Source organism: Dermochelys coriacea, chromosome 4 (genome assembly GCF_009764565.3).
Source record: "Dermochelys coriacea isolate rDerCor1 chromosome 4, rDerCor1.pri.v4, whole genome shotgun sequence".
In the NCBI taxonomy this organism is placed as follows: domain Eukaryota; kingdom Metazoa; phylum Chordata; order Testudines; family Dermochelyidae; genus Dermochelys; species Dermochelys coriacea.
In genome coordinates, this window is record NC_050071.1 from 68,796,245 (window position 1) to 68,823,896 (window position 27,652).

Consider the following 27,652-nt stretch of genomic DNA (forward strand, 5'->3'; position numbering starts at 1 on the left):
ATCCATATGGGATATCATCAAAAAATTACAAGCCATACTGGATGGGTACTGCATCCTGAAATAAATTTTTCCCAACCCCCTCTTCCACCTTGTCTTTCTCATGTCCTGGGACCAACATCGCTAAACAACGCTACCAACTAAAGAAGGCGTGCTACGTTTCACCTTAGAATAACCTAAGCTATTTTTCTTGGTTTGGAGATTTTTGGTGATGAAGATATACTTGAAAAGCAGCAATAACAAAGAAGACTTTATGGTGATTTTGAATAGTAAACAAGGCACAAACTTTGAAAGTAATACAACAAAGAAAGCCACTCTGAAGTTTGGGCTCATCACTGACTAGGAAGTTCATAGCCCTGATCTACCTGGGAGTGAACCTTAACTTTTTACAGGTTTCAGAGTAGCAGCCGTGTTAGTCTGTATTCGCAAAAAGAAAAGGAGTACTTGTGGCACCTTAGAGACTAACAAATTTTAACTTTTTAGTATTTGTCCATATTGATACATGGCATGGAAAGAGGATTCCTCCAGAGTATGTAGCCTTAAACTCTTTTTGGCTGATATAAGTTGTTCTGCATTTGGCATACAAGTCTTTTAACCGAGCAAGAAAGCGGAATTTATTAGTTTGTGCCTAGAAAGCTGCATGAACCCAAGTACCAGCTGTAAGTATACAGCCATGTGTTTTTTGAAACAGAGTTAAAAATTTTGGTTTATCAACATTGTTTTTGTTGGGGAAAACATCATGTTTACTGTGAGGTAGATGTTATGTGCTTTTCTACTATGGATTTGCTGATGTAAAACTACTCTTCCTTTGATATTTTTTTCAAAACAGTCAAAACTTGTTGTGTGATGTGACGATAGTAGCTGAAGACATGGAAATTGCAGCTCATAGAGTCGTGCTAGCCGCTTGCAGCCCTTACTTCCATGCCATGTTTACAGGTACTAAATGTTTTTAACACTTGTTACCTTTAACTATCAGCAGACTATGCTGAAGTGCTCAGGCAAAAGAGTTTTGTTTTGCTTTGTTTTATTTATATCTTAATAAGATGTTAAAATTAAATGAACCTTGTCTATTTTAGATGTTAGCTTGTTCTAACTTAAAAGGGAACTGTCATCTTGAAATCCAGTCTCTTGTATAAAGGGAGTTAAAAGTAGGTTTAGGTGATTCTCTTTCCTCTAAGTCCTCCTGACAATTCTTGGTATTTCTCTCGTTTTATTTATTTTTATTTTTCTCTTCCTTTTTCTGTGTGAAAGATGCATACAAACAGTGGAAACAGTAGAAAATGACTATGTAAATTGCTGTCATGTTCAAAGTAAAGGAGAAAGAGATTCTCTAATCTTTTCAGAAGTAACAATCCTGTGTAACAGTAGGTTAAATCACTTTTTTCTGGACTTTAAGTAAATTATTTCCCTTTAACATCTCTTCTTTCCCCTCAGTCCCATAGTGTTGTAAGCTGTTAGACATGAACGCTTTCAGTGGCTTTGGCAGCTGGAGTGCATATTTTGATAGTCTTTGGATAATTGAGGGACAGATATGCTGTGTATTGTTGCAATAACTTTTCTGTACAGGCTGGATTCTGTTTCTTCTCACTCCATGCTAATAATTTTCAGTTATGTTGTTACAGCAGGTATGTTAGATGTTTTGTAGGGCTAAAGTAGGTTTAGATCCTTAATTACCTCCCAGTGGATTTTGAATGTTGTGGAATTACTTCTTCACTGATTGTAAATTACTTTGAAACCCTCTCATGGAAGATGCTGTCAAAATGAAAATTACTATTAAATGTGTATTTTATAATTTTATTTTAAAATTCCTTGGCTATTTTCTCCTACTCTGTGATATACTCTGGTCCTTAATGTTTTTTTCTTGATGACATGGGACATCAGAAATAATCACTGTGATATGTATCTTGCATTCCTGACATGGGGCATGCAGGTAAAGAGTAAAAACAAAATTTTGACAACTAAGTTTCAAATTAGGATCAGAAGTTCTAGTTTTATACACAACTGTGTATTGGGAAACAGGGATCACTTTACTGAGATTAAACTGTAAATGTAGGTTAGACTTGATTTGTTTATGATATGGAATTGACTGAAATCTGTTAATATTTTCTTTCTGCTAGGACTGACTCGTCTTCCGTTCTGTGCTTTCTTCTCTCTTCCCCCCCACCCCCACATTTTTGGCTGAATACCCACTTAGTGCAGCATAGAAATGACATTTAAAGAATTCTCCAATTATTAATCCTTAAGTATTCAGTTGTGGTTGATGCACAGATTACCAGTGAGCACTGATGTTTGTTTTTAATCTGATAAAAAATCATCCTAGTTTTCTGTTAAACTCAAATGAAAGCAACTTTTTCTATTATGCTTTTTTCCATCTGGTTGATAATGTAGAATTGCAAGCCTTTTAAGTTAGCTGTATTTTAAATGCTGAGTATTATTATCTCACACATTCAAAATATCTCTATGTAAACAGACTAACCATTTATTCAGTGAATTGGTGTGGTGGGAGTTTTAAACCCAACACCAGTGTTGCTTGAAGGATTGGCAGACTGTGTGCTACAGGTGCAAATGCTTCCTTCTAATAAGAATCAACTATGCCGCCTATGCTATATGGCTATTCTCCACTGACAAAGTCCTAAATTTAATCTTTAATTCTTATTATGTTACACTTCTAATAATCCACATTTCTACGTGTTGACCTGCAAGTTTCACTCACTTTACTGGTTACAACCAAAGGGAAAAATGGAGGAATTTTCTGCATTCTTTCTCCATCCAGAGTTATAATTGTAAATGCTAACATTTTGAAAGATATTAAACCTCACACTTTAGGGTTTACACCAATCTCTAACTACTAAGGATTGGGAGGAGATATAATGTGGAGGACAGATTATCCCACTTTTCGTAACGTGAGGTTGCATGCACCGTCCTCTCAAACATCTAGTATGGGCCACCGTCAGACACACAATACTGGGCTAGATGGACCACAGGTCTGATTCAGTCAGGCATTTCCTGTGTTTCCTCTAGAGCAGGGGTTCTCAACTATTTTCTTTCTGAGGCCTCCCCCCTCAACATGCTTTATAAACTCCATGGCCCACCTGTGCCACAACAACTGTTTTTCTGCATATAAAAGCCAGGGCCGCCGTTACGGGGTAGCACGCAGGGCAGTTGCCCAGGGCCATTCGCCACGGGGCCCTGCAAAGCTAAATTGCTCAGGATTCAGCTTCAGCCCCGGGTGGTGGGTTTCAGAGCTACATAGGTTCAGCACCATGTGGTGGGGCTTTGGCTTTCTGCCCTGAGCCCCAGCAAGTCTAATGCTGGCCCTGCTTGGTGGCCCCCCCCGCCCCGAAACCTGCTCACGGCCCCCCGGAGGCCCCGGGTGAGAACCACTGCTCTAGAGTCTAAATTCTGACAGAGGAACTCGAGAAGAGGCAGGAATGGAGAAGCTTCACCCTTGCTAGCCCTGGTCTGTCCTTCCCGTCCAAAGGTAGAACCTAATGAGTGAGAGAAGCAAGGAGCCCTGATAAAGAGACTGTCAGATTCTATGGTGATAGGGGCCACATAAGTACCTTAGATAGCCTTTTAGTAACTTCAGATAATCTGGGTTATTCTACCTTTAGGCTATGCCTACGCTGCGCACCTACAACAGCTGTTCTAAGGTGTGCTGTGTGGTTGCTCTTTGTCGCCAGGAGAGAGGTCTCCCAGTGACAAAATTAAAACCATCCCCAACAAGGGGCAGTAGCTTTGTTGACAGTAGTTCGCCTCCCGATGACTAAATTAATTGTCTACAAAATTGTATTGCAGGTGAAATGAGTGAGAGTCGAGCAAAGAGAGTTCGAATAAAGGAAGTGGATGGCTGGACACTGAGAATGCTTATTGATTATGTTTACACTGCTGAAATTCAGGTTACAGAAGAAAATGTACAGGTAAGAGAGTAAGGACTTCTCCTAATGGTTTCTGTGGTTTCTGACATTTTTGGGGGCTCTTGCAAAATAAGCTGATTTTCTTTTTCTTATACTTGCAAAGATAATAGGATTTACTGCTAGAATCTTAACCTTAAGAAAGAGAGATAAATATTAGACAGAAATTGTGTGATCACAGAATTCTCCTTTTTTTAAAGTGCAAAATCAGGCTCCCTGAGACATTGATTACCTACATTCAAATCCTCAGTACTGCAGGTGTTGCAAAGAAAACACCAGTCACTAGTTTGTAGTTTCTCTCAAATGATAGATTGACAGTAATCTTGCTGTCTAGTAGAAAATGTATCATCAAATCCTTAAATAAATAGACAAACAAAGGGTTTTTGTACTAAAATCATGTAAGTTTTCTAGTGAAAGTCAAGTGTGTGTGTGTGTGTGTGTGTGTTATGAAATGTGGCTGTTCTCTGCTTGAGAAAAGTACCATTACTGCAAAGTGGAGTCCTCTATTCACAGTATAGCTGCACCAGCTATAAGATCCTCTACACTACAAATGTGCTTCTACACTGATGTGGAAAAAATTCCCTACCTTTGTGATGGAAAGGTAGTTCATGCTCCCAAGGCTAGTACTCGCACATCCTGTACTCTGGGCCTAATCCAAAGATCAATGAAGTCAATGGAAAGACTTCAGTGGGCTTTGAAGCATACCATTAGTTCAGTGAACTGGGCATCCCCCACACTTATCATTTTGCTGCTAGTGTTCTACCTACATAGCTACCTGGGAGTTTTCACTCTGACAGTGCTGGTTTGCACTGAGTTTTGTCTTAAAACAAAAATAAACCTCCCCCTTTAAATTAAAGTTTAGTTTATTGAACATTTCCTTTATATTAGTCCACTAAATCACCTACTACCACTTGATCCAAGCTCCTATGTTCTCATTTTGTCAGTGGCCTACTAAGTCTGGCTTTTTTTTTTCTTTAGCTCAAGGATGGACTCTTGCTAGTTAGCACTATATTTATATCAATCAGTATTTAGCACAAGGACTTTGCCCATCCCACTCATTCAATCAGCTGATATTACCTATGACTCATTCATGGCAGACACACTTCAAAGAGATTAGAAATGTCGCAATGAAAGAGTCCAATCAACAATGAAAAATACAAATAAAAAATGTAGCTATTATCCCTCCCACTATAATATTTTCTTACCATGTATCAAGATGATTCAGCCCTTCCCTCTTCTTTGCTTCTGCTGCTTTAAGATCTGAAGTAGTTATTCTGGAGAGTTAATGCTGGTTGCTTAATAAGAGGTGCTGTTTGGTAAGCTGTATTATTTAGGTCTCCAGTTGCTCGTTACCCTCTGCCTTTGTTTCTCCACTCCCCCGTTTTCTTGCGCTGAGCATTAGATCACTAGCCATTCACACATAGTAAACCCTGAGGGAAAAAAATTGTGCATTGTTATATGCACCACATACTTGCGCTTCAGTCTTTCAGCCTGAAATGATCAGTTTTCTACTGGGCATTGGACTGAGATTATCAGCTCTTTCTTGGCCACAGAATAGCCATCAGTTGGAGTCACTACTGGTCTTAGCCATGTTTGAATCAGTGACCTGGAAGTGATAGGCTTCATATTACCATTTTACAAATCAAAATAAATGTTCCATTACCACCCCTTGCAGCAATCTAGGCCATATATGGTAACTTCACATCTTACTAATTAGTTCTCTTTGGATATTGTTGGCTTGTGGTGTTACTGTCTGAGGGCTCAGTCAGACGCATAATAAGTCTTTGATGCTGTGCTGTATCCTGTCAAACTAGCAAGGGTACCGACCTCTTAATCTCATTGTGGAGAGCTCTTGCACTATCAAAAATGACAGAGGTTTTGTTAATACTCATCTCATGTGTTCCTGGCAGCTCCTTTTTGCCCATTCAGGAAAAGTTTGATTCCTCAGGGGCAAAACTTCTCCGTATATATCTCGATGACTACTTGTGCAGGGGATTGGACTTGATGACTTCTCAAGATCCCTTCCAACCATGTGTTTCTATAAATCTATATCTTTCTATCTTTCAGTACATAACATTAGATGGATGCCCAAACTTCAATTAAAAATGAAGTTCTTCTTGTCAGGGCTTTTGTGTAGAGATTTTCTGCCTGACCCTGCAAGCAGCCTTGTGTGTTTTGGATGCTGGTTCTGTCTGAGAGGACATATTTTAGTCTAATGTTGACAGTGTTGGCTTCCTCTTGTGTTTATGAGAAGTAAAATGTCTGTATCCTAGTAGTAGTATGAGGGATGTTAAAGGCCCGATATCCACAGGTTTAATGCTTCTGAGTCTGATGCAGCTTTCATTTTCACAGCTCCAGATTACCTGGCTGTTTGAAGATGAATCTAATGATGTTGGGGTTGGTAATTTATATAATGTGACCTGGTGAGTGATCTTACAGTTTGTAGTTACTTGTATATTGAAAAGACAGTCTAGCTTTGATTCGGACTAGATCTACTGAAATAAGAGTTGCACTTTTGAATGTCATCACATGTATTTGTGTCCTGGAACTGGCTATAAATGGAAATATATTCCTCTGTCATCCTCATGTTTATTTTAGCTAAAAATATATTTTATTTATATTTTGCTAATACTCGTATTAAAAAGTGCCGTCCAAATACGCCATGTGTAGTCCCTGCCCCAGAGACGTTAAAAGCTAAGATAAAAAGGCTGCCCTGAATCTTTTGGAAGGATAATGCAGTGGTTAGATCCCTAACCTAGGCAGTGGGAGATAAGGTGTTCAATTCCTGCTCTGCTGTAGACGTCTGTGTGACCTTGGGGCAGTCTTAGTCATTCTGGGCCTCAGTTCCCCACCTGTAAAATGGGGCAAATAGCACAGAAGTGTTGTGAGGGTAAACACCTTGATGATCGTGAGATGCTCATGTATCATGGTCATGGGGGTTGTAAAATACCTAAGATATAATATAATAGATCCTGTTATACTGTGTCTGTAGACTGATTTACTGAATACCTGAGAGGCTCCCACTTACAGGTAGCTTCTTATGATATTTACATGTAATACATTTAATAGGATTGGAAGTGCTGTGTTCAGTCTATTCAGATCATATGTTAGGAAACTGTCTACTAAATGAACAAATCTATTAAATGAACAAATATTCAAAAAATGTGTGGTTTTGCAGTTTCAATGCAGAATAGCTATATACAACTGCACTAATGTGCAAATAATTATAGATTGGTCCTACCGCTATTAGGTATTAATCTATATATACTATTGTTATGCTAACTGACTGTCTTCTCAGTTCATCTGTTAACAGGAAAATGAGTTTGAGCTTCTTCCTTGATTCGCTTTGGCACATAGAAAAAAGTTGAAATACCATGATTTGGTATTAGCTGTTCCATGAACATGATGTATTTTCCATTTGAAACAAACATACTGAGTTTTACTTGTTTTTGCAAATAGATACATAATACTACTACAATGGAGTTATTGTAGTGTAGTGGTCTTTTGGGCCTGGATAAACAATGTGAGCTGGTATTAAGTCACCATTAAATTAGTTTTAACTAGCTGTTCATATATATTGTGCTAAGCTGCCTTTGTTTACTTTGATTTAGAGATGGTCATGAGCAGGAGATCCCTTTTTTAAAAATTCTGTACAAGAATTACTTGTGTTTTAGGCTTTGTTACTTGTGTTTTAGGCTTTGTTAAAGAGCATTTACCTGGTTTTTAGAAAAAACTTTTTTTTGTGAGAACATGCGCCTTTAAAGATCAGACTTGGCAATTAAGTGAACCAAAAAAGGATCCGTTTATTTTCCTGTATGTGTGGAAACTGAACGCCTGTAGGCTTGCATTGCTGCCGGATTAAAGAAACTAGTAAAACAGGTACACTTTGTACACTTGTTCATAGACTGTTTCCTGCATGTAAATGTGAGACTTCATTGGCCTTCCTAAATTTCCTCTGGTAAACTCAGGGCATGTCTATACTTACCGGTAGATTGGCACTGCTGCAATCGATGCAGCAAGTGTTGATTTAGTGGGTCTGGTGAAGACACGCTAAATCGATGGGAGAGCACTTTCCCGTTGATTTTGAGTACTCCACCTCCCTGAGAAGCATAAGGGAAGTCAATGAGAGATGCTCTCCCATCGACACAGCACAGTGTAGCCACCACGGTAAGTGGATCTAACTACATCGACTTCAGTTACATTATTCACATAACTGAAGTTGTGAAACTTAGATCGATTTACCGCACTAGTGTAGACCAGTCCTCAGTTAGTAAGCTAAAGGTAAAAGATGGTTCTTGCTTAGGTTTTTCTTAGTCCCTTATTGTAACATCAGTGGTAGATCTTATTTAAAGCTAAAATGTTTTCTGACACATTCAAGAGTGAAACAGAAACAAGAAATGAATCCTGAAATGATAGAGTTCATGATTCTAAGGAATGGTAGGAGGAAAACAGCATAGAGAAGATAATGGATTTCAAGAAGGCAGACTTGAGCAAACTCAGGGAGTAGGTAGGTAAGATCCCAAGGGAAGCAAGTTTAAGGGAAAAATAGTATGAGAGAGTTTTTCAAAGAGACGTTATTAAGGACACAAGCAAACTATCCCACTGTGAAGGAAAGATAGGAAATGTTGCAAGAGACCTGGCTTAACCAGAAGATATTCAATGATCTGAAACTAAAAAAAAGTGTCCTATAAAAAATGGAAATTAGGTCAAATTACCAAGGATAAATATAAACAAACAACGCAAGCATGTAGAGACAACATTAGGAAGGGCCAGGCACAAAATGCGGTTAAACTATCTAGAGACATAAAGGGTAATAAGAAATCATTCTACAAATACATTAGAGGCAAGAGGAAGACCAAGAACATGGTAGGCCCATTACTCAATGAGAGGAGAAAAACAATAACAGAAAATGTGGAAAAGGCAGAAGTGCTGAACGACTTTTTTGTTTGTTTTCACCAAAAAGTTTAGTAGCAATCGGACATCTAACATAGTGAATACAAATGAAAAGGAAGTAGGATCAGAGGCTAAAATATGGAAAGAACAAGTTAAAAATTACTTGGACAAGTTAGATGTCTTCAAGTCGCTAGAGGTTTTTGAAACATTCTAGAATACTCAAGGAGCTGACTGAGGAGATATCTGAGCCATTAGTAGGGCTGTTGATTAATTGCCGTTTTAATCACACTGTTAAACAATAGAATAAAAATGGAAATTTATTAAATAATTTCAGTTTTTCTTCATTTTCATATATATATATTGTATTCCGTGTTGCAATTGAAATCAGTGTATATTATTTTTTATTACAAATATTTGCACTGTAAAAATGATAAACAAAAGAAATAGTATTTTTCAGTTCACCTCCTACAAGTACTGTAGTGCAATCTTTGTCGTAAAAGTGCAACTTACAAATATATGGGTTTTTTTGTTACCTAACTGCACTCAAAACAATGTAAATTTCAGAGCCTACAAATTCACTCAGTCCTACTTGTTCAGCCAACCGCTAAGACAAACAAGTTTGTTTACATTTATAGGAGATTATGATACCCTCTTCTTATTTACATCACCAGAAAGTGAGAACAGGCATTTGCATGGTACTTTTGTAGCATCATTGCAATGTATGATACATGCCAGATATGCTAAACATTCGTATGCTCCTTCATGCTTCGGCCACCATTCCAGAGGACATGCTTCCATGCTGATGATGCTTGTTTAAAAAAGAATGTGTTCATTAAATTTGTGACTGACTGAATTCCTTGGGAGAGAATTGTATGCCTCCTGCTCTGTTTGACCCGCATTCTGCCATATAGTTCATGTGATGATGACTCAGCAAATGTTGTTCATTTTAAGAACACTTTCACAGCAGATTTGACAAAATACAAAGAAGGTACCAATGAGAGATTTCTGAAGATAGCTACAGCATTCGACCCAAGGTTTAAGAATCTGAATTGCCTTCCAAAATCTGAGAGGTATGGGGCGTGGAGCATGCGTTCAGAAGTCTTAGAAGAGCAACACTCTAATGCGGAAACTACAGAACCCAAACCACCAAAAAAGAAAATCAACTTGTGCCGGTGGCATCTGACTCAGATGATGAAAATGAACATGCGTCGGTCCGCACTGCTTTGAATTGAATTATCGAGCAGAACCCGTCATCAGCATGGATGCATGTCTCCCTGTAATGGTAGTTGAAGCATAAAGGGCCATATGAATCTTTAGCGCATCTGGCACGTAAATACTTTGAGACGCCTGCTACAACAATGCCATGTGAACACCTGCTCTCACTTTCAGATGACGTTGTAAACAAGAAGTGGGCAGCATTTATCTCCTGCAAATGTAAACAAACTTGTTTGTCTGAGCGATTGGCTGAACAAGAAGTAAGACTGAGTGGACTTGCAGGTTCTAACATTTTACATTGTTTTATTTTTGTATGCAGGTGTTTTTTGTACATAATTCTACATTTGTAAATTCAACTTTCATGATAAAGAGATTGCAGTACTTGTATTAGGTGAATTGAAAAATACTATTTCTTTTGTTTTTATAGTTAAAATACTTGTAGTCAAAATTAAATATAAAGTGAGCACTGTAGACTTGGTATTCTGTGTTGGAATTGAAATAAATATATTTGAAAATGTAGAAAACATAAAAATTTAAATAAATGGTATTCTATTATTGTTTAACAGTGCAATTAATCAGGATTAATTTTTTTAATCGCTTGACAGCCCTAGCCATTAACGATTATCTTCGAAAAGTCATGGAAGATGGGATTGATTCCAGAGGACTGGAAAAGGGCAAATATAGTGCCAATCTATTAAAGGGGAATAAGGATAACCCAAGGAATTACAGACCAGTCATCTTAACTTCAGTACCCAGAAAGATAATGGAGCAAATAATCAAGCAATCAGTTTGCAAATACCTAGAAGATAATAAGGTGATAAGTAACATTCAGCATGGATTTGTCCAGAACAAATCATGTCAAACCAGGGTAACAAGCCTAGTAGATAGAGTAGGAATGGTAAATGTGGTATATTCTGACTTCAGTAAGGCTTTTGATACTGTCCCTCATAACCCTCTCATAAACAAATTAGGGAAATACAACCTAGATGGGGCTACTGTAAGGTGGGTGCATAACTGGTTGTAAAAAACATTCCCAGAGAGTAGTTATCAATGGTTCACAGTTAAGCTGGAAGAACATATTGAGTCATGTCCCGCAGGTCCTGGGTCCGGTACTGTTCAATATCTTCATCAGTGGGTTGGATAATGGCATAGAGAATATACGTATAAAGCTTATGGACGATACCAAGCTGGCAGGGATTGCAAGCGCTTTGGAGGATAGGATTAAAGTTCAAAATGATCTGAACAAACTGGAGAAATGGTCTGAAGTAAAGAAGATGAAATTCAACAAGGACAAATACAAAGGACTCCACTTTGGAAGGAACAATCAATTGCACACATACAAATTGGGAAATGACTGCCTAGAAAGTATTGCTGCGAAAGAAGGTATGGGGGTCATAGTGGACCACAAAACTAAATATGAGTCAGCACTAGGGGTTAACGATTAATCACAGTTAACTCACGTGATTACCCCCCAAAAATTAATTGTGATTAATCGCACTATTAAATAATCAGATACCAATTGAAATGTATTAAATATTTTTGGATGTTTTTCTACATTTTCAAATGTATTGATTTCTGTTACAACACAGAATACTAAGTGTACCGTGCTCACTTTATATTCTATTTTATTACAAATATTTGCACTGTAAAAATGATAAACAAAAGAAATAGTTTTTTTCAGTTCACTTCATACAGGTACTGTAGTGCAATCTCTTTATTGTGAAAATGTAACTTACAAATGTAGATTTTTTTTAATTACATAACTGCACTCAAAAACAAAATAACGTAAAACTTTAAAGCCTACACATCCACTCATTCCTACTTCTTGTTCAGCCAATCGCTAAGACAAACGAGTTTTTTTACATTTACGAGACATCCTGCTGCCTGCTTCTTATTTACAAAGTCACCTGAAAGTGAGAACAGGCATTTGCAGGGCACTTTTGCCAGTGTTGCAAGGTATTTACATGCCAGATATGCTAAACATTCATATGCCCCTTCATGCTTCAGCCACCATTCCAGAGGACATGTTTCCATATCTGGAATGGTCTACATCAGGGGTCGGCAACCTTTTAGAAGTGGTGTGCCAAGTCTTTATTTATTTACTTTAATTTAAGGTTTTGCGTGCCAGTAATACATTTTAATGTTTTTTAGGAGGTCTCTCTCTATAAGTCTATATATTATATAACTAAACTATTGTCGTATGTAAACAAGGTTTTCAAAATGTTTAAGAAGCTTCATTTAAAATTAAATTAAAATGCTGATCTTACGCCGCCGGCCCACTCAGCCCGTTGCCGGCCTGGGGTTCTGTTCACCTAGGCCAGCAGCGGGCTGAGCGGGGCCTGCGGCTGGGACCCTGGCTGGCAAGGGGCAGGCAGCCAGAACCCCAGACCAGCAGTGGGCTGAGTGAGGCCGGTGGCTGGGATCCCAGACAGGCAGTGGGCTGAGCGGCTCAGCCCACTGTCGCTCAGCCTGCTGTCGGTCTGGGGTTCTATCCGTCGGCTCCTGCCAGCCAGGGTCCAGGCTGCTGGCCGCACTCAGGCCGCTGCCTGTCTGGAGTCCCGGCCCTGTCCACATAGACTAGGTACCTACCTTCTCCCTGGTTCTAGCCATTCTCTTCCTCTCTCTGCACTGAGATGAGGGTGGGAGTGTGCTGAGAACAGGGCTGGGGGTGAAGGAGCAGGCTGGGGGTTGGGGTGCAGGGTCTGGCCAGGAGCTAGAATGAGGGAGGGGGCTCAGGATTGGGGCAGGAGGTTTGGGTGTGGAGCGCTTACGTGGACAGCTCCCATTTGGTGTGAGGGGTGCAGGTGGAACGTGGAGGGTGTGTGCAGGAGCTACCATTTAGTGCTCAGGGTGGGAGTGGGGATGTGGGGGGTGCAAGAGGCAGGGCATGGGGTGTGGGGCGGCTGGGTATTTGTGGGGCGTGCCGGAGTTAGGGCTGGAGGTGTAGGGGGGAGTGCAAGGGTCAGGGGGTGTGGGGGGGAGTGCAAGGGTCAGGGCAGAGGTCTGGGGGTGTGTGAGGGGGCGCAGGGGTTAGGGCAGAAGGCTCAGGGTATGTGGGGGGGCGCAGGGGTCAGGACAAAGGGCTGGGGGTCTGGGCTGGGGTCATGCGGGTGCTCCCAGCCCCCTGCCTTGAGCGGCTGATTCCACCCCCTTTCCCAAGGTCCCCGGAGCAGAGAGCGTGCTATGGCTCCGCTTTTACCTCTCCCGCTCGTAGCAAGGGCTGTCAGCTGATCGGCCGCAGGGAGGGAGAGAAGGAAGGGCAGGAACCCAGCACGTTGGGGGAAGAGGCGGCAGGAGGGGAAAGCTTGCCTGCCCTGCAAGGAGAAAGCGGTGGGCGGGGAGAGGGGTGGAAAAGAGCGGACTGGGCAGGGCAGGATTTTTAGTGGCACGCTGCTGTCTGCCTGGGTCCGGCAGACAGCAGCGTGCTATTAAAAACTGGCTCGCTTGCTGTGTTTGGCATGCATGTCATAGGTTGCCAACCCCGGTCTACATAATACTTAGTCCTGCCAGGAGTGAAGGGGACCGGACTAGATGACCTCTCGAGGTTCCTTCCAGTCCTATGATTCTATGCTGATGATGCCCATTAACAAATGTAATGAATGCATTTTTTTTTTATTGAACTCCTTGGGGGAGAATTGTCCTCTGGAATGGTGGTTGAAGCATGAAGGGAGATCTGAATCTTTAGCGCAGCTGGCACATAAATATCTTGCGATGCCGGCTACAACAGTGCCATGCAAACGCTTGTTTTCACTTTCAGGTGACATTTTAAACAAGAAGCGGACAGCATTATCTCCTGCAAATTATAATCAAACTTGATTGGCTGAAGTAGGACTGAGTGAACTTGAAGGCTCTAAAGTTTTACATTGTTTTATTATTGAATGCCATTTTTTTTTTACATAATTCTCCATTTGTAAGTTCAGTTTTCATCATAAAGAGATTGCACTACAGTACTTGTATTAGGTGAATTAAAAATTTCTTTTGTTTTTTACAGTGCAAATTTTTGTAATAAAAAATAAAGTGAGCACTGTACACTTTATATTATGCGTTGTAATTGAAATGAATATATATTTGAAAATGTAGAAAACATCAAAAATATTTAAATAAATGGTATTCTGTTATTGTTTAACAGCATGATTAATCTCTATTAATTTTTTTAATCACTTGACAGCCCTCGTCAACACTAACAAAAAAAGCAAACATCTTTTTGGGATGTATTAGTGGGACTATTTGTAAGCAAGACATGAGAAGTAATTCTTCCGCTCTACTGCGTGCTGATAAGGCCTCAGCTGGAATATATGTTGGCCAGAGAGTACTAGAGCTGGTAGTCACAGGACGATTGTGAGGAAGACTTAGAAAAATGTTGTTCAAGATGCTGAAGGATGATGTGAAGAAAATTAGTGTCTGCTTAGAATATGCGCTTGACAAGAATGCTTAGAGAAAAACAGAAAGAGCCACTAGTACCCATTGATGGGACAAAGCAAAGAAGACAATTGTGTAAGTGGGAGATGCATAGAAAGAAATCAAGAACACAACTTTCACGATGCTTAGAATGTGTCGCTCTTTTGTTGTGCATCTCCTAATAGCCGTCACTATGTATCAGGTTATTCTAGCACTTCTATCATCACCAGCCTTTTTCCTCACATGTTCAACTTTCTGAATGTTCTTTGTTTAATACCAGGAAATTAAATATCAAACTGTTAATGAAGTATTAAGGTTACATGTTTTTTTAAGACAGGGAATACAAAAGTTAAATGTTCTCAAAGAAATTAACTTTCTCACATCCAACTTTTCAATTCCCAGTTAGATTATTAAATATGTACCTAAATACTTAGTGTGATGTGGGAGAGTTAGTTACTATAAGAAGCTTATGAGTAACTAACTCACCCACACTGTAGCATATGCATTTAGGTACATATTTAGTCAGGCCTGTGCCTAATGGACTCTTGAGCACAGATGAATTGGGAAAGGAGCTCAGAGAGATGGACTTGGACACAGCCAGGGACTACTCCTAGGGTTTCGCAAAAAGGAAAAGGGGTACTTGTGGCACTTTAGAGACTAACCAATTTATTTGAGCGTAAGCTTTCGTGAACTACAACTCACTTCATCGGATGCATTCGGTGGAAAATACTGTGGGGAAATTTATATACACACACACACAGAACATGAAACAATGGGTTTTATCATACACACTGTAAGGAGAGTGATCACTTAAGATGAGCTATTACCAGCAGGAAGGAGGGGGGGAAAGGAGGAAAACCTTTTGTGGTGATAATCAAGGTGGGCCATTTCCAGCAGTTAACAAGAACGTCTGAGAAACAGTAAGGGGTGGGGAGAGAAATAACATGGGGAAATAGTTTTACTTTATGTAATGACCCATCCACTCCCAGTCTCTATTCAAGCCTAAGTTAGTTGTATCCAGTTTGCAAATTATTCCATTTCAGCAGTCTCTCATTGGAGTCTGTTTTTGAAGTTTTTTTGTTGAAGGATAGCCACTCTCAGGTCTGTAATCGAGTGACCGGAGAGATTGAAGTGTTCTCCAACTGGTTTTTGAATGTTATAATTCTTGATGTCTGATTTGTGTCCATTAATTCTTTTACGTAGAGACTGTCCAGTTTGACCAATGTACATGGCAGAGGGGCATTGCTGGCACATGATGGCATATATCACATTGGTAGATGCGCAGGTGAACGAGCCTCTGATAGTGTGGCTGATGAGATTAGGCCCTATGATGGTGTCCCTTGAATAGATATGTGGACAGAGTTGGCAACGGGCTTTGTTGCAAGGATAGGTTCCTGGGTTAGTGGTTCTGTTGTGAGATGTGTGGTTGCTGGTGAGTATTTGCTTCAGGTTAGGGGGCTGTCTGTAAGCAAGGACTGGGCTGTCTCCCAAGATCCGTGAGAGTGATGGGTCATCCTTCAGGATAGGTTGTAGATACTTGATGATGCATTGGAGAGGTTTTAGTTGGGGGCTGAAGATGATGGCTAGTGGCGTTCTGTTGTTTTGTTTGTTGGGCCTGTCCTATAGTAAGTGACTTCTGGGTACTCTTCTGGCTCTGTCAATCTGTTTCTTCACTTCAGCAAGTGGGTATTGTAGTTGTAAGAATGCATGATAGAGATCTTGTAGGTGTTTGTCTCTGTCTGAGGGTTTGGAGCAAATGCGGTTATATCGTAGAGCTTGGCTGTAGACAGTGGATCGTGTGGTGTGATCTGGATGAAAGCTAGAGGCATGTAGGTAGGAATAACGGTCAGTAAGTTTCCGATATAGGGTGGTGTTTATGTGGCTATCGCTTATTAGCACCGTAGTGTCCAGGAAGTGGATCTCTTGTGTGAACTGGTCCAGGCTGAGGTTGACGGTGGGATGGAAATTGTTGAAATCATGGTGGAATTCCTCAAGAGCTTCTTTTCCATGGGTCCAGATGATGATGTCATCAATGTAGTGCAAGTAGAGTAGGGGCATTAGGGGACGAGAGCTGAGGAAGCGTTGTTCTAAGTCAGCCATAAAAATGTTGGCATACTGTGGGGCCATGCAGGTACCCATCGCAGTTCTGCTGATTTGAAGGTATACATTGTCCCCAAATGTGAAATAGTTATGGGTGAGGACAAAGTCACAAAGTTCAGCCACCAGGTTTGCCATGACATTGTCAGGGATACTGTTCCTAATGGCTTGTAGTCCATCTTTGTGTGTAATGTTGTGTAGAGGGCTTCTACATCCATAGTGGCTAGGATGGTGTTTTTAGGAAGATCACTGATGGATTGTAGTTTCCTCAGGAAGTCAGTGGTGTCTCGAAGATAGCTGGGAGCGCTGGTAGCGTAGGGCCTGAGGAGGGAGTCTACATAGCCAGACAATCCAGCTGTCACGGTGCCAATGCCTGAGATGATGGGGCGTCCAGGATTTCCAGGTTTATGAATCTTGGGCAACAGATAGAATACCCCAGGTCGGGGTTCCAGTGGTGTGTCTGTGTGGATTTGTTCTTGTGCTTTTTCAGGGAGTTTCTTGAGCAAATGCTGTAGTCTGCCATGTACGTTGGTCAAACTGGACAGTCTCTACGTAAAAGAATAAATGGACACAAATCAGACGTCAAGAATTATAACATTCAAAAACCAGTCGGAGAACACTTCAATCTCTCTGGTCACATGATTACAGACCTGAGAGTGGCTATCCTTCAACAAAAAAACTTCAAAAACAGACTCCAATGAGAGACTGCTGAATTGGAATTAATTTGCAAACTGGATACAGTTAACTTAGGCTTGAATAGAGACTGGGAGTGGATGGGTCATTACATAAAGTAAAACTATTTCCCCATGTTATTTCTCCCCGCATCCCACCCCCTACTGTTCCTCAAACGTTCTTGTTAACTGCTGGAAATGGCCCACCTTGATTATCACCACAAAGTGTTTTCCTCCTTTCCCCCCCTCCTTCCTGCTGGTGATGGCTCATCTTAAGTGATCACTCTCCTTACAGTGTGTATGATAAAACCCATTGTTTCATGTTCTCTGTGTGTGTATATAAATCTCCCCACTGTATTTTCCACCAAATGCATCCGATGAAGTGAGCTGTAGCTCACGAAAGCTTACACTCAAATAAATTTGTTAGTCTCTAAGGTGCCTTTTCTTTTTTGCGAATACAGACTAACACGGCTGCTACTCTGAAACCTCCTAGGGTTTGTTTTCTTTCTCCAAAGCCTTATCTGCCACTTCATAGGAAGGGGCGGTAGGATAAGGGGTATATGGACATACATACTCAGACCAATCAGCAAACATGCTGTACTGCTTTATGAACAATTTGCAAGGGCAGACAGAATGCTAGAAGAAAGAATCGCAAATAGTTAAGTAATCACAAAGATGTATTTCTGTTTTGTGATCTTGGAAGATACTGTAGGGTACAGCATGCACAAATCACACAACTGAGACTTTGTAACTTTGTCCATATATGAACAATAATATAAATCATTTGAACAAGCACATGTATACATAACAAGTATATCTTCACCTTTTACTTTGTAACTCTCACCCCTCATCCTTCCATCCGCCTCAGAGTAGGATCCTGTCCACTCTTGATTACCTCACATACCAGGTTTGCTGTGTAACCATGACACCAAAATCCACCACAGGGATGCTACACAACACTCCATCATTATCAGCTTCATCAAGATGACTCCTAAGTGGAGCTGAATTATCTGTACTCTCCAAGGAACTTCATCACCACCACCAGAGAACCTGATCCTATATTAATGTGGAGAACTAAAAGAACTCTTTCGCCAACTCTGCCTCAAAGAATTTTTTCACAACTGAGATGACAACACCACCCACTTCCCACTGACAGTCAAAAGAATCATGTAACTGGATACCCCACAGCGGATGAAACCACGTACTTGATCTTATACTAATTGCTTAAGGGAAAAAAAAACTGATTGTGAAATCTTTAAAAAAAAAAAATCACATCCATCACAATCTCTCCACTGCTGAGAGAACAGCTATATAGTCCCTGAAATCCAGCCACCAGATGGTGCCCGCTTTGTTTGCTGGTTTGATCACTATCAGTCCTCAACCATGATAACTACATCAGTGAAGCTAACCAACAACTGTCCGACACAACCTACTATAGAGAATTCAAAGAAGATCCCACACCACAATTCACCCAATGATTTCAGGATATTAAATCCTTCCCCAGACAACTCCAAAAGAATCTCTACTACATTACCTCTCATGAACCTACCCCCATTTCATCCCCACCCATAACAATTTTACATTCAACAAACACTTTTGCCCAAGCCATAGGAACAACCATGGATGCTAGAATGGCTCCCCAATACCTCAGCCTCTTCATGGGCCATGCTGAGGAAGAATTTCTGGAAAAATGTATATCAGGTAATATGGTTCTGTGATTCATCAATGATATTTTTATCCTCTGGACAGAGGACCTAAACTGCCTTAAAGATGTCCACTAGAATGTCAACCATCACCACTCATCCATCAAACTCTGTTGGGAATACTCCCATACATCAGAATCAACTTCAACAATGCAACCCTACAGACAACTATATAGAAAAAACTCATGGATCACCACACTTATCTCCACAGATCCCAAACACACCAAGAAATCTGTTAGCTACAGGCACCACAGAATATGCTCTGAGGAGGAAGTCCAGGATACATACCTTAACACACTTAAAACCAGCCTTCACAACAAGGAGATTCCACCAGAGAAGTAGATCTAATCATGGAATGGGCCACCCAAATGCCCTGAGAGAATCTGCTTCAGTAAAGGAAAACTCTGACACCATATTGGAACCCATACAGGATATCATCAAACAATTGGAAGCCATACTTGATGGGGACCATGTTCTGAAGGAACTCTTTCCCAAACCTCCTCTTCTGACCTTCAAACAACCCACCAGCCTATCCAAGCTCATCATCAGAATCAAGCTCCCCACAGACCAGGACACACCAACTCAAATGACAACACACCCTGCTATAACAACAGATGCAAAACCTGTAGACACATCTCCACTGCTAAGATAATCAATGCCCCCCCCCCGCACATTTGCCTTTCAAGATCCATGGGTCCTGTCAGTGCCTATCACAATAGGTGGAATGCCTCATCCAGTGCATCAAATGCCCCAACAACAGCTACTTGGGTGAAACCAGGCAATCACTATGTTTTTAAATGAACAGTCATGGAAAAATGATAAATGAGAAAAACACCCTGTCACTCGTGGGCAAACACTTTTTTCACAAAACAAAGAGGGAGACTCTCCTGTGCTTTCAGTGCTCCCGCTGCTGATGCCCAAGCAGCATAGATGAGAAAGAAGAAGTTGCCTAAGACGATGGGCTTGTCTACATTACTACTCATGTTGATATAACTTACGTCATTCAGGGGTTCGAAAAAGCCACCCCCCGAGTGACGCAAGTTGTAGTGACCTAAGCACTGTCTACACTGGTGCTATGTCGGCAGGAGATGCTCACGGAGATGGAGTAATTATGCTGACGAGAGAGCTCTCAGCTGTCAGCATAGAGCGTCTTCATCAGGTGCACTACAGTGGCACAGCTGCGCCGATGTAGTGTTTGTAGTGTAAACTTGCCCTGTATCTGTGCTACAGTGGCACAACTCTGGTGCTGCTGCTATGCCACTGTAGCTTAGATGCTTCCTACATATATGGACAGGGTTTTCCTGCTGATGAAGGTAATCCACTTCTCTGAGCCAGTAGCTAGGTTGATGGAAGAATTCTTCCATCGATTTAGCTATGTCGACAGTCGGTGTTAGGTTGGCCTAAGTTTTAGGTATAGACCAGGCCTAAGGGAGTAAGTACAGAAGGGCTGGGGGATGCAGGCTTAGGGGGAATAGAAGGGAGAACAAGGATACACTGGGAGGCAAAAGGAGCAGAGAGGAATAGAAGCACGGTTGGCAAGGTCAGAAAGGGGTTAGGACTGGGGGGTGGAAGGGGCCACATGGGTCTATAATCGGTCACTATAACATGTTCCATTCAGAACCTGACCTAGAAGTCAGGATTCCTGAGTCTCAACATTCAGCAAATAGCTATGACACACATTGGCTAAATGTGTGCTTCATCTCCCTGTAGCAGCTTGTCCACATAGAGAATGACTAACTACTGCTGCTGTCAATTACTTTGTTAGCTCAAGGGACAGAGGTCTAAGCTGTGAATCTGAAAGTTGTAAACCTTCTGATGAACCATGTCATGTTGGAGTCAGTGTGATGTCCAGTGATAAGTTTTTTTTCAAATAGCAAACTAAAAAAAAAACTATTATGCAAAAAAATGTATTAAAAGAACACTAAAGTTCAAACATTAAAAGTTTAGACGCCTGAATTAATGGTTGCCTGTGTAACCTTAATTTGGCCCTTTTGTGTGTATGCATTAAATACAAAATCATGAACTGTATTTCCCACAGGATCCTTATTTCACTGAGTTCATAGGATGGATGAAGCTCACTGGAAGGGTAGCAGTTCAGTGTAACTTTTCAGCCTCATCATTCATTGTGTAGCCCCAGGCCTTACTTATCAGATACCATCCAAATCCTGCACTGACTACAGGTAACTTCCTTGTGCGCACTCGAACAGTAGTGTTGAAGTGCTTTACAAACTTTAACAAATGTATCTTCACAACACAACTGTGAGGTGCTAAGCACATTTTATACACTAGGATCAGAGGCACAGATTAAAACAGAAATATTGTCAAGTATCCATGAATATTAGGTATGCGCCTTGAGATACCATCACAGTGCTTAACATTTGTATAGCATTTCATGTGTTCAGAGCACAGTAGTTCTTTTGAGACCTGGTCAAAACTTAGAATTTCTATTCTGCAAGAAATTCTAACATTTTGAAAATTTTTCATTCTGAACCACAAGAAGTCAAAATTCACAATTTTCCATGAAACTGAATTTCCGCCAAAATTAATTTGAGGTCAACTGAAATATTTCACTTTGATTTTGACTTTGATTTTACATTTTTTATTTTAATTGGTAACTGGTTTTGAAATTGGTATTCTAATTGGTAATTGGTTTAGTAATAGGTATTGATTTGGTAATTAGTTTTGTTTGCTTGGTTGGTATGCTAACTGATCATTTGTAATTGTCCTTATTGGTATCATATAAAAAATAAAATGAAAAAATTACAATCTGGTGGACGATTTTTCCCAGTGTTAAGTTTGTGCATCTACAAAAGTGAGAGATTAGATGTGTGTGTATATCTCATAGTACTTGGTCAGAATGTTTTGTCATCTGCTTATTGATAACTAATAAAGATTGTTTCTATAAATAGGTGGTGCAGTGTCTAGAGGATGCTTACTAGGGAGGAGAGTAATTAACACAAAGGGTTAATTTTTCTCAAGATTTAGTGGGTGACAGATTAGGCAGGTGAATAGCTGCAGAGGACATGAATGTAAGCATTAAAAAAATCCTTCTAGAACCACTGAATCTAATCCAGGAATCAGAGTAATGGCTCAAGTGAAGGAAAGCATGGCAGCAAAATAAAGCAAAATAAGCAATGAGGTGGACACACTGGGGCTAAACTCTGAAGGGTTCGTATGGTACAGAGATTCAGTATGATTCTGCCATGACATGGAATAATGGATAATGGACTGGGTATTAAAAAATTAAATCCAAAAGTATCATATGACAACATTAAGAGCAAGCATGCAGAAAGAAATTATTCTACAGCCCTGCAAAAAAAAGACTTGTTTGATGTGAATTGATATTTTTAAAATGTTTTACGTTCACGGGAGATCTATCTTATTAGACACAAATGTTTATGCTGCTTATATTCAGTCTTTAAGATGAAAATGCAGTCTCTCTATATTTTAGTTTTCCCAAGTCAAGTGGTGTTGTACTTCCAGTTTTTTCATTGATCAACCTTCCTGTGCACCAAACAGAATGGGCAGGAGAGTCTATTTCAGGCTGAAGCTCAGTTGGATATTGGAGAATGTACTAATGCAAGAAGCTCCAGTATAACTAGTTTCCATCAGACAAACAATAGAATTCCTTTAAACTCTAGGAACAAGTATTTTCTATCTTAGATTATCACATTATTTTGTAACTTTTTGTTTTATTACAATGTAGGCACATGAATTTAAATAATAAAATTTTGAAACAAAAAATATTCATTCTGGTAAGTTAGAAATGTTTATCAAAGATCTTACCAAAATACTTAATTTTTAAATGAAATTTTGTTGAAATAGACATGTTCCCATAGAATGTGTCCATTTTGAAAGATCAACATTCCTGATGGAAGAATGTTCTTTTGGAATTTTTTCATGCAGCTGTAGTTCTTATTTACTTCACTTGCAGTTGTGAATGCGCAAAACTTCTGTTTTATATTTCCTTTAAGGGCCAATTGCCTAGCTTCCCTAACTCTGGCATTTCCTAACTTTTGAGTACCTGACTTGACATAATCTTAATGTTCTTTTAATATGCTTTAACTTATATAGGCTTAAGGGCCACTTGCCTAGCTTCCAGTTCGTGTGTTAAATGCTAATAGCCACCCCTGAAAGGAGGAGAAGACTTCTGCCACTCCAATTTCCTTACCCTCAACCACCACCTTCTACTTGTCATTATTGGTAGCGGAAAGCATAAATCATGACACAGGAGTTGTACAAAACTAGAACCAGGGAAGAAGATTTCCACCCTCCCCCCCCCCCCAAGTTAAGCTTCTGTACTGGGGGGAGGGGTTTAGTTTCCGCTCTGACTCAGTGGGCTTAATTGGTGCAGGAAGGTGTGCTTTTCAATTTTGTTGTGCTGCATTTGGCCCAGTGTTTTGAAATTTCTCTCATATAAGTGCTCATGGAGGGTTGTGAGGATTTGAGCTCTCAGAAAAGGAGTTATGATGATAAAATGTTTAGAACTCTTCAAGTGTCCCTTCAAGTCTACACAATTTCCATTCTCTCTGGAGGGAAGACTATGGAAATTTTTACCTCTGAAAAAGTGTAAGGAGTGAGTTGGATTCTAATCCAGTTTATGCATAATTAAAATAATTATTTACTGAAGACTTGTCTACGTGAACAATTAGTTTATGGCAAGCTGTGGTGTGAATCTACACAGCACTAATTTTCTGCGGACTAACTGTCCACACGGACCCTACTGACATGAGTTAAGAGTTGTTAATATGCTTTGATCTAGTCCTCTTCGAAACTGGACAAAGTCCCCATTATAGGATCAATCAATTATAGTTATACAGCTCATTGAAGACAATGGATAGTCAGGTATAAGGGAGGGCATAATTTGGCCTTGACAAAATCTCTGGTAGTGATGCAGAAGGAAACATCCTTGATTAACTTTCATATCCCAGGTTGAGTTTGCAGAGTGTTTTTTTTTTTTTTTTAAACCAAGAGAAACCATTTGTTTGTAAACTGACCACAGTTGCTCAGTGAGAGACAATAAACTTGGAAAGCAACAATGCCAGTTCTAGTTACTTTTCAAAGTAGTACGTTCACCATGTTTTTTCTCATTCTCTGGAATTGGGCTTATGCCGTACACTTGGTATGTCTTTAAATCAGTGATTACCTTTTTTCTTGGGGAAAAGTTGATTTATACCCCAGGGAATCATGTGCATATACTACCACAGTGTTTTGTATAATGGGATATCTATCGGAGAACTACTACTTTCAGAGCATTTTTGGTCACAGATTGGAATCCAAAGAGTTTTTAATATGACTGCAGTAGTTCCTACAGTTCACTTTTCCTGGTGAGTTTCTCTAACCCATGAAGGATTTCAAAGATGACTTTGCTTGCCATTAGGTAAAGTGATTACTGCAGGTGCAGAATTTATCAATTCACATTTTTTCAGAAAGCATTGCTTGGAGTGCAAGAACTTAGTTGCTCTATTTACTGTCTATTTAAAAAAAGTTGGCAAATAACAATGAAGCAAGTTTAATGTTTTATGTGTACATTGATTTATGTGTACAAATTCTTTCATAAATAGCAGCGATGAAGATATAAGGATCTTTTATGCTAAAATTTGTTAATTTTTACTTCCTGTGCTTTAGGTTTGACTTGCCAAAAAACTCTCAGCTAAATATCTGGTACAACATGTAATATTTTTAATGAACAGTTTAGCCAAATGTTCACTAAACCATACAAAGTGTTTCAAGCTGTTACACTCTTATTTATCTGCATTGGTAGGGAGTTCTAACACACAAATAACATTCTGCATTAAGCTTAACAATATGGACAGTTTTGACTGTCGACATCAGTGAATTAGTCAGCTTTACATTTTAATTTTACGTAACTTCAGATATTTGAATTACCAAAATTGGCCAATTTCTTAGCACCTACGAAAGTGATCTTGCGCTAATTTCCCTGTGCATTTCACCATGATCTAGCATAAACAGAATCTGCTAGTGATGTTTTGGCATATGTTAAGACTTGCTAAGTGTTGTGAGTGTCATGCAACATGCATATCTGTCTTGTCATACCTGCCCACATATCAGATAAAATATCCTGCATAGTGACTCTCCTCCCCCCAACCCCATCACTAAAATTAAAAATATTTAGCCTACGTGTAAAGGGCTGGGAGCTAGGAGACATGAGTTTTGATCTCCTGTATTCCATTGATGGCTGTTAATATTTATGAGCAATTCCCAATGCTTATATGCTGGCCAAGCCTTCATTTCTATCTTTGGAGGCAGGCATTCACTTATTTGACAAATAAGTAGCAGAGGCTGCACCAGACAGTGCTGGGAATAAAACATGGGTTTCTAATGTGACAGACCCAAGTTTTAACACTTAGCCATGCTTCCTCTCAGAATTAAATGTGCCGCATCTGTGTTCTTGGTATTCTGTTGGTAACCACTGCTCTGATGATTAGACCCCACTCTGGTCCCAGACCCAAGAACAGAACCCAGGAATTCTACTGTAATGCAAAACATTCCATTGCTATCTCACAAATGGGTTACCCATTGGCAAAGTGTGCATAATATATCCATTACGGGCTGAGCCACATAAAAGATAAAACAGCTTACTTTTCTTATTTTTTGTTCCTTTAACTCAAGTGGAAAAGGTCTGTGATGTCTATTTGAAGGTCCTGGGTTCAAACCCTTTTGAAAATCCGTGTGAGGGGACGAAAAGGTTTGTGATCATGCATATGCAGAAGGGGGGTCAAATTAAGGTTGCATAGGTAACCTCAGTTCTGACATTTTCTAACTTAAGTGCTTGATGTAGCAATCTTAAACATTATTTGTACGTAAAGTATATGTCTACAAACCCTTAAATTGTGGCTGAATGCTTTACGGCCTTACCAGTGAGCTACAAAGTCTTATTAACATTGAGGCCACCAATTTTGAATGCAGCCAAGCTATTAATGGATTGAAACATGTTCCCATTTAATGGATATTTGATGACTCCTGTATGAGAGTTCCAGCATTCTTAAACCAAACTAATCGTCATGCTTTGGACTATTTGGTAGAGGTCAAGCACTGAATGGGCCATGAGGACTGAACTCTTGCTTGCAGATGAAGTCTGTCCTCCTTCTAACAGGGTTGAAGCATGCTGACAGAACAAAGTTCCCTGTTGCCACCCTGAAATAAACAGGGGATTTCATTTGCCACAGATGTCAGTCAAATGCCTTTTACCAGTATAAAATCCAAATAACTTTTAAAGATGAAATTTGTTAGATGCAAACAGCTCAAATTTCTGTGCAGTGTCATACATAGAGCTGCACAGAATTTGCAGCTATGGATGCTTATAGAGAATTAGTCTGAGACCATTTAACTCTTTCACCTGTGAAACTGAACTTGGGGCCTGCAGAGCTGAAAGGCTAATGTGTGATCCCAGTATGGCCATTTTTTTTCTTCATCTAATTTGAAAGAAAATATCACTAACATGTCTTAGCATATTAGGATATTTTAAATTAAGCCTAATAGTATTCTACTATGAAGTCTCTAAGCCTTGGTCTACACTAGGAGTTGAGGTCGAATTTAGCAGCGTTAAATCGATTTAACCCTGGATCTGTCCACACAACAAAGCCCTTTTTTCGACTTAAAGGGCTGTTAAAATCTATTTCCTTACTCCACCCCCGACAAGGGGATTAGCGCTGAAATCTGCCTTGCTGGGTCGAATTTGGGGTACTGTGGACACAATTAGACTGTATTGGCTTCTGTGAGCTATCCAAGAGTGCTCCATTGTGACCGCTCTGGACAGCACTCTCAACTCGGATGCACTGGCCAGGTAGACAGGAAAAGGCCTGCGAACTTTTGAATTTCAATTTCCTGTTTGGCCAGCGTGGCAAGCTGCAGGTGACCTTGCAGAGCTCATCAGCTGAGGTGACCATGATGGAGTCCCAGAATAGCAAAAGAGCTCCAGCATGGACCGAAAGGGAGGTACAGGATCTGATCGCTGTATGGGGAGAGGAATCCATGCTATCAAAACTCAGTTCCAGTTTTCGAAATGCCAAAACATTTGTCAAAATGTCCCAGGGCATGAAGGACAGAGGCCATAACAGGGACCCAAAGCAGTGCTGTGTGAAACTTAAGGAGCTGAGGCAAGCCTACCAGAAAACCAGAGAGGCGAACGGCTGCTCCGGGTCAGAGCCCCAAACATTCTGCTTCTATGATGAGCTGCATGCCATTTTAGGGGGTTCAGCCACCACTACCCCAGCCATGTTGTTTGACTCCTTCAATGGAGATGAAAGCAATACATGAAGCAGGTTTTGGGGATGAGGAAGATAGCTCACAGCAAGTAAGCAGAGAAACCGGTTTTCCTGACAGCCAGGAACTGTTTTTCAACCTGGACCTGGAGCCAGTACCCCCCGAACCCACCCAAGGCTGCCTCCCGGACCCGCCAAGCAGAGAATGGACCTCTGGTGAGTTTTAAACCTTTTTAAAATAGTATACATGATTTAAAAGCAAGCATGTTTAATGATTGATTTGCCCTGGCATTAGCTTCTCTCCTTGATATACTCCCAAAGCCTTTGCAAAAGGTTTCTGGGGAGGGCAGCCTTATTCCATCCACCATGGTAGGACACTTCACCACACCAGGCCAGTAGCACGTACTCGGGAATCATTGTAGAACAAAGCATTGCAGTGTATGTTTGCTGGCATTCAAACAATATCCGTTCTTTATCTCTCTGTGTTATCCTCAGGAGAGTGATATCATTCATGGTCACCTGGTTGAAATAGGGTGCTT

At 40.3% G+C, this 27,652-nt stretch overlaps 1 protein-coding gene across 3 annotated transcripts in view; it reads left to right on the plus strand.

The window, feature by feature from the left end:
- The window catches only part of KLHL2 (kelch like family member 2), a 104,993-nt gene that overhangs the window by 10,425 nt on the left and 66,916 nt on the right, over positions 1–27,652 (plus strand). For all 3 annotated transcript variants that reach the window (XM_038400387.2, XM_038400388.2, XM_043513311.1), the window contains exons 3-4: positions 827–933; positions 3,796–3,917. In XM_038400387.2, the coding sequence (XP_038256315.1) occupies positions 827–933; positions 3,796–3,917 (229 nt within the window). The remainder of the gene's footprint in view (positions 1–826; positions 934–3,795; positions 3,918–27,652) is intronic.